This window comes from Chiloscyllium plagiosum, unplaced genomic scaffold, assembly GCF_037043375.1.
Source record: "Chiloscyllium plagiosum isolate Xiang-an unplaced genomic scaffold, Cpla_swu_hap1 HiC_scaffold_1, whole genome shotgun sequence".
Lineage (NCBI taxonomy): Eukaryota > Metazoa > Chordata > Chondrichthyes > Orectolobiformes > Hemiscylliidae > Chiloscyllium > Chiloscyllium plagiosum.
Window position 1 is genome coordinate 155,425,856 of NW_028270139.1, and position 14,290 is coordinate 155,440,145.

General features: G+C 45.7%; 1 protein-coding gene across 2 annotated transcripts in view; it reads left to right on the forward strand.

The window, feature by feature from the left end:
• The window catches only part of LOC122553785 (dedicator of cytokinesis protein 2-like), a 1,246,386-nt gene that overhangs the window by 738,422 nt on the left and 493,674 nt on the right, over positions 1–14,290 (forward strand). For both annotated transcript variants that reach the window (XM_087991733.1, XM_043698147.2), the window contains exon 28: positions 9,682–9,780. In XM_087991733.1, the coding sequence (XP_087847859.1) occupies positions 9,682–9,780 (99 nt within the window). The remainder of the gene's footprint in view (positions 1–9,681; positions 9,781–14,290) is intronic.

Sequence of the window (14,290 nt, forward strand, 5' to 3'; positions counted from 1 at the left end):
GAGCTCCCCTACTTTAAATAATGCCAGGGGATCTGCCAACTTTGTAATTGCAAGAAGACTGTGACCAACTGAGCTAAGAATGGCAAATGAGGAATGCTGTCTTTTCCCCTATGTTTATTTCAACTCATTTGTTCCATCGCACCCTCACAAACGCAGTTACCATCATGCTGGTTGTGGGATTAATTGAACAAATTGCATGGCACAAAAGGTTGAAGATCCATTCAGACGTTTGTATGACATGACATTTTCTAATAAATTACTTGCTGTATTTAGCAAATGACATTTTATGACTGTGGGTAGGTTCAGTTCCCAATTAGTTCTGTAATTATTTTTTTGCCCAGATCAAGGATGCATTGCTCATAACAAGGCATTATCATTAAAATGTTAACATTCTCATCACTTCCTCATCAACTCCCTCAAAAGAATTCCCTCTTCCCTCCTTTGCTTGTGAGCAGCGTTTATATTTTCATGACAGACCCAAAATGAAGGTTAAAAGAGTACAGTGTTCCTCAACATTACGGTTGAAGAGATTATTAGAGAGGCTGCAGTTAATTACACTAAGATAGAGTCACAGATTCATAAAGATTTACAGCACAGAAACAGACCCTTCGGTCCAACTCGCCCATGCCGACCTATTCATACACCCATCCAGATGCCTTTTAAATGTTGTAATTGTACCAGCCTCCCCCACTTCCTCTGGCAGCTCATTCCATGTATGCACCACCCTCTGCGTGAAAATTTGCCCCTTAGGTCCCTTTTAAATCTTACCTCTCTCACCCCAAACCTATGCCCTCTACTTCTGGTCTCCCCCACCCCTGGGAAAAGACCTTGTCTATTTACACCATCAATGCCCCTCATGGTTTTGTGAACCTCTATAAGGTCACCTCTCAGCCTTGGTCGCTTCAGGGAAAACAGCCCCAGCCTATTCAGCCTCTCCCTATAGCTCAAACTGTCCAACCCTTGCATCATCATTATAAATCTTTTCTGAACCCTTTAAAATTTCACAACATATTTCCTATAGCAGAGAGACCAGAATTGCAGGCAATATTCCAAAAGTGGCTAAACCAATGTCCTATACAGCCGCAACATGACTTCCCAACTCCTTTACTCAATGCTCAGCCCCATAATGGCAAGCATGCCAAACGCCTTCTTCACTATCCTATCAACCTGCGACTCTACTTTCAACCTGCACTCCAAGGTCTCTTTGTTCAGCAACACTCCCCAGGACTTTACCATTAAGTGTTGGTGTCCTGCCTTGTTTTGCCTTTCCAAAATGCAGCACCTCACATTTATCTAAAATAAATTCCACTTGTCCCTCAGATATTTGACAATGCTGCTTCTTTGACAAAGTTATGTTATCCTTGTTTTTTTCAGAGAGGTCATAAAAGACACAGACTCTGAAAAGTCTAAGTTGAAGGGTTTTAGGGTCAGTTTGATTGTAGCTAACAGGTGATGCCTCAGGAAAAAGGCTTTCAAGTTTAAAAAAAACACTTGTACAGTAAAAGGGAAGTGGCCAGTTCTCCCAGCTCAGCTTTCTTCTGGTTTGGTTTGGTTTGGTTTTAGCATGGTGGTGTTGAAAAAGCTTCTGGACCTCATAGAAGCAGGTCCACTCTGATCCTCCTCTCTCTCCGGCTTGTCTCCTGTCAGACCCTGGGTTTGATTTCATCTTTTGTGCCAAGTGGTGTTTATGGGGATTGTAGCAAGTGTTTGGAACAGCATTGTTAAATTGGGATATCCTGTTGGTTTTTCAGATAGGTTAAGTTATTCTGTATTCTGTTCCCTTTTGCTTGTGTTTCATTTAGCAATCTTGTAATAAATTCTGTTTTGTTTAAAACTACGTGGTTTGACCAGCGACATCTCTCCTGGAATATCCATGTTACACCTGCTTAAAACAACTCGCTTCCTTCTTGAAATGTTTTGTGGAGGTCTGGCTTGGTCTATAACAAATAAAACTCAGGTTTAACAAGCCTGTGAGAACGGCAGGAAAGGAAAACTGAAAGGAGAGACTGGAGATCTGAGACATTATTAAGCCTCGCACTGAGAGTCACCACGACCTTGATCTCATGTTCACACAATATCTGAAGTTGGAACACAATCAAAAGCACTAGTTGACCTCACTCTTCCAAGTGCAGCAGCAATAGTTTGAGCAGCTGCCTTTGTTGGGGCTGTGCGGAAGAGTTCTGGCTGATATGTATTCACCATTCATACATAGCTGGCCATAGTGAAATGTTTTTACACAACCAATGATTTCAGGATTTCGAATGGGCGGTGTGTAATCGCATATTCTTTAGCCTATCAGAAGGATGTTGTGATACTTGAAAGGATGCGGAAAACATTTACAATGTCGCTGCCAGGATTGGAGGGTTTGAGCTATAGGGAGAGGCTGAGTAAGCTGGGGCTGTTTTCTCTGGAGCGTCGGTGACTGAGGGGTGAATAAAATCATGGGGGGGTGGGGGGGGGAGGGGGTGGGCATGGATTGGGTAAATAGTCAAGGTCTTTTTCCTGGGTTGAGGGAGTCAGAACTAGAGGGCATATGTTTAAGGTGATCATGGAAAAATTGAAAAGGGAACTAAGGGGCAACTGAGGGTGGTGCGTGTATGGAATGAGTTGCCAGAGGAAGTGGTGGTGGTTGGTACAATTACAACATTTAAAAGGAATCTGGATGGATATATGAATAGTAAGGGCTTGGAGAGATATAGGCCAAGTGCTGGCAATTGGGACTGGATTAATGTAGGATATCTGTTCATCATGAACCTGTTACACTGAGTGGTGTGTTTCCATGCTGTACATCTCTGTGATTCTATGCCCCTAATTCTTGTAGAAACCATAGAATCCCTACAGTTTGGAAGCAGGCTACTTGGGCCATCAAGGGCATCCCATCAAGGGCATCCCAGTCCCACCTCCTACCCTACCACTGTAATGCTGTATTTCCCATGACCAATCCACCACATCTTTGGGCTGTGGGAGGAAACCTAATCACCCAGAGGAAACCCACACAGACATGGAGAGAATGTGCAAACTCCACACAGCTGCCCGAGGGTGGAAACGAACCTGGGTCCCTGGTGCTAAGAGGCAGAAGGGCAAACCACTGAGCCATTGGGCCATCCTTGCAGGCGAAAAAGGGTCAGGAATGTGGGAGGTGGGAGGTGGGGGTGTTGCAGGGTCGGAGTAGCTGAGTCACGGTATGAAAGAACCAGTACAGACTTGATGGGCCAAACAGACTCTCCTTGTGCTCCACTTGTCCATAACTAGCTGAGGATTGCTGATTGTTGAAAACCTTCTGTGTCCAATTGGCTGCTGCATTGCTTAGGTTAGAACAAAGGCAAAAACGAGGTAAAAACAATGACTGCAGATGCTGGAAACTAGATTCTGGATTAGTGGTGCTGGAAGAGCACAGCAGTTCAACTCCCACTCTGCCGAGGACATGGAGGCCCTGGGCCTCCTTCACTGCTGCTCCCTCACCACCAGACGCCTGGAGGAAGAACGCCTCATCTTCCACCTCAGAACATTTCAACCCCCGGGCATCAATGTGGACTTCAACAGTTTCCTCATTTTCCCTTCTCCCACCTCACCCTAGTTCCAAACTTCCAGTTCAGCACTGTCCCCATGACTTGTCCGGACTTGTCCTACCTGCCTATCTCCTTTTCCACCTATCCACTCCACCCTCTCCTCCCTGACCTATCACCTTCATCCCCTCCCCCACTCATCTATTGTACTCTATGCTACTTTCTCCCCACTCCCACCCTCCTCTCGCTTATCTCTCTCCACGCTTCAGGCTCTCTGCCTTTATTCCTGATGATGGGCTTTTGCCCGAAACGTCGATGTTGCTGCTCCTTGGATGCTGCCTGAACTGCTGTGCTCTTCCAGCACCACTAATCCTAGAACAAAGGCACTTCATTGGTTGTGAAATGCTTTGAGATATTACGCGGCTGTGAAGGGTGCTGGTGTAATGCAAGTGCTTACTCATGCCCGAGTTTGACATATTGAAAGGCTTCCCTTATGCATTTTCCTTCATGTTTGCGGAGGACTGAATGATGGGGGGGTGGTGTTAGTCCTCCTGTTAGAAATAGCGTAGGCACCATTGATTTTCGAGAATCCTGCCTATATGTTCGGGTCCTGCACAGTTACTGCTGGGGTCTCAGTGGCGGGGTCTGCGTCCGTTGTGCCATTTCACAGGATTGAAGAATTCTGCTGAGAAATCGTGTTTTCATTTGAAGCTTTTGAAGGACAGCGCCATCAAACTGCTCCCACCACCTTTACTGCGGTGCGTCTTTCCATCAGAAGTCTGGGCCATTTTTCAAAATGAATTGAATAAAAAAGATGGCAGTGACTATAAAATAAGTGCTGATAGCAGCTCTGACCTCTGATTTATTGGCTAATAAAAGGAACACTTCACGAAGAGCAATTTAGTACCTCATTGACATAGGGTTGGAGGAGACTCGACTGAGTGGTGACTCCGTTGATGATGGGCACACTGCACGGGAATGTGCCAGGCCTTTTCATTTTTACTTAGAATTTAGGCAGAATAGGCACACAGGCCATTCAGCCCAACTGGTCCATGCCAGGATCTATGCTATACATGAGGTGCCTGCCGCCCTGTCTTCCTCTCAGCCTTATCAGTAAGTTTTCTGGCTTTCTCAGGACTGCTTTTAGCTTTTGAAACCATCGTCTGCCTGATGCCAGGCAAACTGCACAGGCTGGGCATGAAGTGCACGTTCTTCTGGGCTTATACCAAGGCTCAAAGGGTTAAATTCCGAGGATAAGTCAACTAGCTTGCCCCTTACTTGATTGGGTTCCCAAATTATTAAGTATACTGAGACAGATTTTTAATCTGTGTGGGAATCAGGGTTACGGGGGAAAGGCAGGAAGGTAGAGATGAGGGTGATCAGATCAACCATGATCTCATTGCATGGCAGAGCAGGCTCGATGGGCCGAATGGCCTACTTTGGCTCCTATGGTCTGATGGTCGCAGGTTGTTCTAAACAAGCTGTTGAAATGGGAAAATGAAAGGAATCATGTTGCAGAGGAATTATCTCCTCGGTCTGGAGAAATCAGAGCAAAAACATGAGTCGGGCCATTTTGAGGTAAATTGAGGCAGCACCACTTCATCAGACACAACACAAAGGGATCTCAAACTCACTTGTCTCAAAAGGCTAGAGGTGCCAGTCACTATTTTTCTGAAAGAATCAGGTCGCGTGAGGAAGTTAAACTCAACGACAATGAAAGAATTTGACAGGGTACAGGCAGAAAAGGTTTTTTTTAACTTAGAAATAAAAATAGAACTTTACAGATACAATATTGATAAATGAAATCGGGAATTCAGGAGACATTTCAGAAACAGAGAAATGTTGCCACGCAGAATTCACAAGGAATAGTTGAGAAGAATGGCCAAGATGCATTTGAAGGGAAGCTATTTAAACACAGGAGAAAGGTGTAATTCTATCTCTAGGATCACATGAGGAAGAGTGGGAGAAATGTTTTCGCCCAGAGATGGTGAGTCTGTGGAATTTGTTGCCATAAAATTCAGTTCATAGAATCCCTATAATGCAGATAGAGCCCATTTGGCCCATCGGGTCTGCACCAATCCTCCGAAGAGAATCCCACTCTGTCCCCATGCCCCCATATTTCCCATGGCCAACCCAGCTAGCCTGCACATCCCTGGACACGGCAGAGCAATCCAGCATGGCCAATCCACCCAACCTGCACATCCCTGAACACTACAGAGCAATTCAGCATGGCCAATCCACCCAGCCTGCACATCCATTGACATGACAGAGCAATTCAGCATGGCCAATACACCTAACCTGTACATCCCTGGACAAACAGAGCAATTCAGCATGTCCAATCCACCCAACCTGCTCATCCCTGAACACTACAGAGCAATTTAGCATGGCCAGTCCACCCAACTTGCACATCCCTGAACACTACAGAGCAATTCAACATGGCCAATTCACCCAACCTGCACATCCCTGGACACGGCAGAGCAATTCAGCATGGCCAATCCACTTAACCTGCACATTTGTGGACAATACAGAGCAATTCAGCATGGCAAATTCACCCAACCTCCACATCCCTGGACACAACAGAGCAATTCTGCATTGCCAATCAACTTAACCTGCAAGTCCCTGGATGCTACAGAGCAATTCAGTATGGCCAATACATCTAACCTGCACATCCTTGGAACAACAAAGCAATTCAGCATGTCCAACCACCCAACCTGCACACCCCCGGACACAGCAGAACAATTCAGCGTGGCCAATCCATCTAACCTGCACATTTTTGGACTGTGTGAAGAAACCAAAGCACCTAGAGGAAACCCATGCAGACACTGGACAGTCGCCCGAGGCTGGAATTGAACCTGGGTCCCTGGCACTGGGAGGCAGCAGTGCTAACCACTGAGCCATTCCTAGTTGAGGGCAAAGCATTGCATGTTTTCAATTTGGTGTAGTTGTTCGGGCTATAAGGATCAAAGAGTACAAGAGTCCAAAATGAAAACAGGACATTGAATTGAATGATCAGCCATGATCTTACTGAATGGTGGAACAGGCTCAAAGGACTGAATGGCCTATTCCTGCTGCTGCTTTCTGTGTTTATGTCAAGCATACTCCCCAGGATGGATCTACTGGGCTGGAAATAACTTGTAACTTTGAAATGAGCTGAAAATAGCAAAAGCTAATTCTGAGATTAGCATTGCACGTGGAGCGGCAAGAAGGTGTGGAACAGATGGGAGATTATCTGATTCCTCTCAATAAAGGCCATTCTAGATGATGAAATTAATCACTGCCTCTAACACGAAGCTCTGCTTTCAGTAAACCAAGGAAAACAGTAACTAAAGATCAGGATCTGAAACTTGAGGCGAGGTCATGATCTACTGAGCAACTGTGATCCCTGTGCTCCTATAGACTTCACACAGACATAGAGAATAGGAGCAGGAGTTCATCATTCTGTCTTTCAAAGACGGTCACATAAATAGAACATGTTGGAAAAGCTCAGCAGGCCTGGCAGCATCTGTGGACAGAAGGACCCGACATTAACTCTGCTTTCTTTCCACTGATGCTGCTGGATCTGCAAAGCTTTTACAGCAATTTCTGCTTTTGTCTCTGATTTCCAGCACCCGCAGTTCTTTGTTTTATTGCTGTTTAGAGGTAGCTTGATTAGATTCCCTACAGTATGGAAAAGGCCCTTTGGCCTGACAAGTCCACACCAACCCTCCAAAGAGTAACACACCCATTCCCCTATTTACCCCTGACTAATGCACCTAACACTATGGGCAATTTAGCATGGCCAATTCACCTAACCTGCACATCTTTGGATTGTGGGAGGCAACCGGAGCACCCGAAGGAAACCCACACAGACACGCGGAGAACGTGCAAACTCCACACAGACAGTTGCCTGAGGCTGGAATTGAACCTGGCAGTGCTAACCACTGAGCCAACGTGCTGCCCTGTATTTGTTGTATACAGGTAAGAGTAGAATCTTACAATGTAGAAGGAGAACATTCAACCTATCATGGTAGTGCAGGTAGTTTGATAGAACTGTCCAATTTGTAACCAATACAATTTCTATCTCATTGTAGCATCTTACTGAATGAGTGGTCCTTTTGATCCATATCTATCTGAAAACCCTTGTGAATGCATTGACTGAATAATGTCTTTATTAGTTCACAGAGTGAAGGATCATTGACGTTAATGGTGCAGGAATTCGACTGAATCAATCAGCATTTGATTTCTTTGTAGCTTGTACTCAGAGGAAGGAGGTCACAAAGGATTGTCTGAGAATTACAGGAATTAAATAGTTTGTATGTACCTCTAATTGTCAGCCAACTCAAAACCTTTTTGTTTATACCATTCGGTTTAGTGATACGTGGTTGAGGGAAACCTTGCTGCCCCATTGCGGCATTGGGGTGGCACAGTGGCTCAGTGGTTAGCACTGCTACCTCACAGCACCAGGGACCCTTGGGCAACTGCCTGTGTGGTGTTTACATACTCGCCTCGTGTCTGCGTGGGTTTCTACCGGGTGCTCCGGTTTCCTCCCACAATCCAAAGATGTACAGGTTAGGTGGACTGGCCATGCTGAAGTGCCCATCGTGTCTGGAGATGTGCAGGCTTGATGGATTGGCCATGGGAAAGGCAGGGCCACAGGGATAAGGTGTCGGTGGGTTGCCCTTCAGACCATCAGTGTGAGTTGAATGGCCTGCTTCCTGATTGTAGGAATTCTCTGATTCATTGCAGTCGTGTCTTGGACCAATACTTGTGATGGATAGAAAGCTCTCTGGACCGGCTGCCCCAATTTGACTTGGTCTGCAGCAACTGCAAGAATTACAAAATGATTATGAAATATAGGAAAGGAGCAACCAGCTGCCATTTTACAGAAAAGACTCCTTGAAATATCATTCTTAATATTCTGTAAGACGTTCTTCTCCAGGGAATTAAGATGCATAAAAGAAAACCATTTCAAGATTCTTCACATTTTAATTGTTCCTTCAGATCCCTTTGATATCCCATGAAACATAAGTTTTTGAAGACAAATTTCACAGCTACAACTTGTGCAAAGGTTTGCACAAGAAACACAATGAGACAAAATCCTGGCTTATCTGTTCTTGCAGATATTCAGCCTGTAATCTGATAATGGTTGGTTTGGCATCAAAATGTTTAAATATTTCCCAATGGGATATGGGTTTCACCAGCTAGGACCTCATTTGCTGCCTATCCCTAATTGCCTTGCAAAGGTGAGCGACTTTCTTGAGATGTGGGTAAACTCACCATGCTGGTGAGAAGGGAACTCTAAGATTTTGACCCAGCAACAGTGAAGCAGCAACAATAATTTCCAAGTCAAGATGTTTTGTGGCTTGCAGAGGTACATAGAGGTGGTGATGTTCTCATGTGTCTTGTGAACATTGAAGGCGCTGGATGCAGTGCCAATCAACTTTGCTGCTTTGTCCTGGATGGTGTCAATCTTCTTAAGTGGAATTGGAGCTGCACCCATCCAGTCAGGTGGGGAGTATTCCATCACACTCCTGACTTAGATCTCGTAGATGGTGGGCCGTGTAGATGGGGACAAGCTTTAGAGAATTAAGTCGATGGGTTAATTGCAAAACTTTTCTTGTCCCCACATTAACCAATTGGTCAATTGACACAATTTATCCTAATAATGGATGAGCTTGATACATCAGAACCAAAGAATTAGAGGTTACATACATGTGCATGTACATGTGAATCAGGAGCAGGAGTAGGCTATCCAGGTCTTGCAGTCTGCTTCACAACTCTGTAAGATCACGACTGACCTGATTGTCACTTCGAATCCACATTCCTGCCCGTCCCTAATCACCTTTCAAAAACCGCTTGCTTGACAGGAGTATCTCTACCCCTGCCTTAAAGATGTTCAACAACTCTGCTTCCACCACGTTTTCTGGGAAGAGACTTCCAAAAATACTCATGACCCCCTGAGAGAAAAGCAACAGTAATAGTTTTGGTCATTCATAGCAATTGGTCACAACTAACTAGTCTGCAAAATGACATAAGTCAATGGAAAAGTAATCTGTTGCCCCCAGTCCTGTTGGACTTACCACACATCTTATATTGTATCACAAAATGGTATGTTTTGTCAGAAATCTGTTGTTGTCTATGTTTTGAAGGTGATGACATGTCCTGCTTACAATCCATTTTCCATTTTCTTTTCTAGAGTAATTTTGTGGCCTGTATGACAGCTATTCTCAGCCAGATGGAGTACTCACATTATGTCAATTACATCAATTCCTTTCAAACACGTCAAGACCTCATGGTGAGTGGCATGAAAAGATTGTGTTTGGTTTGTCTTGCACTGGCTTTTTATTTCTTGTCTACTTCAGTGTCCCGATTTACACCTCAAAGATTTGACCAGCTCTGTTGGTCATCGTGTCCAAGTGACTGGCCTTTTGGCAGGAGCCCACAGAATGAAAATAGAACAGAAAATGCTGGAAAGGCTCAGCAGGAGCCTCGTCCTCTGTGGAGAGAAATCAGAGTTAATGTTTCAGATCCAGTGACCCTTCCTCAGAACTAATGGTAGCTGTGAAAAGGTTGGTTTTTATTTTAGAAGACAAGGTGGGGCCAGGGGTAAGGCATAAATGACAGGTGGGGACAGAATCCAATAAAACAGTTAGACAGACAAAGGAGTGGATAACGGTCAGTCTAGGCAAATGAATGGCTGCTCATGGGGTCTATTATTGGCTAACAAGGGGTGTGCGTAACAGCAGACCATGTGATAAAAGGCCTGTTATGTGGGGGTTGGGATACGGATATGGGAGGAAGTGCCTCAAATCCTAAAATTGTTGAACTCAGCAATGAGTCCAAAAGGCTGTGAAGTTCCCAAGTGGAGAATGAGGTGCTAAGACAGAGATGTTGGCCAGGAAACTGGGTGGTGTGTTAAAGTGACAGGAAGCTCAAGGTCTTTTTTGTGGGCAGAACGTAGATGTTCTGCAAAGCGGTCACCCAGTCTACGTTTTGTTCCCCCAATGTCGAGGAGACCAGCGAAGGCAGATTGTGTGAAGTACAGGTGAAGCACTGCTTCACCTGGAAGGTGTGTTTGGGGCCTTGGATACTGAGGAGGTAAACGGACAGGTGTTACACCTTCTGCACTTGCAAGGAAAGGTGTCATGAGGATGCGGGGCGTGTTCGGAGTGAAGGAGGAGTGGACCAGGGTGTCCCAGGGAGAATGGTCTCTGTGAAAGGCTGACAAGGGAGGGGAGGGGAACATATGTTTTGTTGTGGCATCTCACTGTGGATGGCGGAAATTGCAGCTAAGCGTCCTCTAAATGTGGATGAGAGAGTAAAGGCTATTAACACTAGAGGGCAGGAGAGCTGAAGCAAGGATGCGGAACTCTGCATTCACTTCAAACATATGGCACTGGACAGAATATTGTATATAATAGAATAGAATAGCAATTTATTGTCTCTTGTGTGTTTACAACAAAGACATTGAAAAGTTTTGTACATTGCCATACACGGTACCTTAATTAATGACAGAAGTCACAAATAATAAGAAAAAAGAAGCAAGAGTTCATTACAGTTCAACTAACTGCTCCTGGGTTCGGGGTACGCCTGGAAAACTGAGCAGAGAACACCACGCAGGGCTGGACCGAGACTACCCTACCATGCCCAGACGAGACATCTATGTCAACTAGACCTTCACAACCAGCTGCTGGAAGACCCTGAAGCTGCAGAAGAAGACCTCCACACCAGGACAAGACCACCATGCCAGACTGAGACTACTCCTCCTGGACAAGACCACCACACTGGGAGACTGCCCCGTTAGGCCCCAGGCCTATATCACTATTCCAGGCTGTTGTGCCAGGAGGAGAGACCGTCCACCGAAGTCGTTAAAAGTAAACGTGAGGTACCATCATAAATGGAAACATTAAAAAAAGCTTAGGAAAAAAGAGAGAAAAGAAAGTAAATTGGAAGGAGTCGATGAGCTTCAGGCTCCTGTTGCACTCTTACTGTGTCACCAGCTTGATAGATAAAGAAGTAATTCGGTCCAACTTGCCAGTCCTTTCAAAGTTTAGCCATGCTTGGTCCCACAACTGTACTTCATTTGTAAGAAGGGGCCGGTGAGCTCTGTTGGCTGGGTCAAGATGAGAGTGGTGCTGGAAAAGCAGAGCAGGCCAGGCGGTATCCGAGGAACAGGATTATCAATGTTTCAGGCACAAGTCCTTCATCAGGAATGATGAAGGGCTTTTCCAGCACCACTCTAATCTTGTCTCTAATCTCCAGCATCTGCAGTACCCACTTCTGCTCAGTTGGCTGGATGTCTGTCTTGCAGTGCAGAGTGATCACAACAGCACGGGATGAATTCCCACACCAGCTGAGATTATCATGAAGGACTCTCCTTCTCAACCTTTCATCTCACCTCAGGTGAGGTGAGCCTCAGGTTAAGCCACCAACTCTAATGAGGGAGTGGGATGATGGTGACCTTACCTTTGCAAGATTTTTGTCATCACCAAATTCCTTTTAGATTACTTGCTTCTATTCTATTTTAGCTTATATTACCTTTTCAGTTGGACCATAAGACTGTAAGGCCATAGGATATAAGAACAGAAGAAGGCCATTCGGCCCAGCGGTTCTGCTCCACCATTCAATCATGGTTGATATGTTTCTCAACCCCATCCTCCTGCTTTCTCCCATAACCTTTGATCCAATTACCAATCAAGAATCTATCTATCTCTGTCTTAAATACACTCAATGACTTGGCCTCCACAGCCTACTTCAGCAACAACAGATTCCCCATCCTTTGGTTGAAGAAATTCCTCCTCATCTCAATTCTAAAGGGTCACCCCTTCACTCTGAGGCTGTGTCCTGGGGTCTCGCCTTCTCCACGTCCATTATATCCAGGCCTCTCAGTATTCTGTAGGTTTCAATCAGATCCTCCTCATCCTTCTAAACTCTATCGGAGACAGACCCCAGGTGGAGTGTTCCTGATGCCAAGAGTTCTCTGAATAAAGTCTTTTCCTTTCATCTCCCCTTTCAGCCATTTTGCCAATGATTTTTAATCTGTCCCCTTGGCCATTGGCCGGAGAGAAGACCTATCCTTGCATTGGCCCAAATCCAGCCTCTAATCATCTTGGAAACATCAACCATGTCACATCTTAAGCTCTTGCCTTCCCAAGGACTGGATATTTCCACGGGCTTTGGAACCTCAATGTCAGGAACAAACTGGGTGGAGCGTGGACCCTAACTGGGTTCGTAGTTAGCAGATTGGCATCCCTATCCATTAGTGGGTTCTTCAGGCAAGTGTCAGAAATGGTTCCTCTCCTCCTCATTATCACCAGACCTACCGCAGTTGTCTGGGAATATTCAACTCAAGGGCGAGCAGTCCTACTCTGTTGAATTGCTTTCCATAACTAGAACCTGTTGTCCAGAGTAACATATCACTGGGATTGGGCCAGACTCTACTCTGGTTTAGACCTTGACACATTTCTTGAACTAGAATTGTCCTCAATACTTCTTTGAGGCCTGAAGAGCAATTTATAGAGTTCAGTGACAGCATAGAAGGATCCCATTCCATTAGTCATATTTGCGCTGGCTCTCCAAAGGAGCAGAGCCCTTGAGCCATTCCCTGGTCTTCTCCCTGTAGTCCTACATTCTTCTTTTTTAAGTTGCTAAACCAGTTCCCACATAAATGGCACAATTGTATGTGCCTCCACCAGAGCTTCGGACAGTACCTTCCAGGAGGAGAAAGGTTTTCTTCAGCTTGAGATCCTGATGCAATCATGTGTTTCGCCCCCAACACCTGATAATCTCATAGAACATAGAACATTCCAGTTCAGTACAGGCCCTTCAGCCTTCGATGTTGCACCGACCTGTGAAACCAATCTGAAGCCCATCTAACCTACACTATTCCATTTTCATCCATATGTCTATCCAATGACCATTTAAACCCCCTTAAAGTTGGCAAGTCTCTGTAAATGACTCAAGGGTCATGATAAAAAGGCAGAGTCTAGATTAGAGTGGTGCTGGAAAAGCACAGCAGGTCAGGCAGCATCCGAGGAGCAGGAAAATCGACGTTTCGGGCAAAAGCCCTTCATCAGGAATAGAGGCAGTGTGCCTGCAGAGTGGAGAGATAAATGAGAGGGGGGTGGGGGCGGGGAGAAAGTAGCATAGAGTACAATAGGTGAATGGGGGTGGGGATGGAAGAACGCCTCATATTCCGCCTCATTTCAACCCCAGGACATCAATGTGAATTTCACCAGTTTCCTCATTTCCCCTTCCCCCACCTCAACCCCAGCTCCAACCTTCCAGCTCAGCACCACCCTCATGACCTGTTCTACCTGCCTATCTTCCTTTCCCCTATCCACTCCATCCTCCTCTCTGACCTATCACCTTCATCCCCACCCCCATTCACCCATTGTACTCTTTGCTACCTTCCCCCCCTCCTCTCTGACCTATCACCTCCATCCCCACCCCTACTCACCTATTGTACTCTATGCTACTTCCTCCCGACCCCCACTCCCCCCTCTCACTTATCTCCCCACTCTGCAGGCACCCTGCCTCTATTCCTGATGAAGGGCTTTTACCCGAAACGTCAATTCTCCTGCTCCTCGGATGCTGCCTGGCCTGCTGTGCTTTTCCAGCACCACTCCAATCTAGACTCTGATTTCCAGCATCTGCAGTCCTTGTTTTTACCCGTGATAAAAAGGCAGGAGAGTGGAGTTCTCAATGATCAGATTAGCGATAATCTTATTGAATGGCTCAGCAGACTGGGCTAAATGGCCTGTTCCTGCTCCTCTGTCTGTAGCCTTCTGATTTATACCCCAATT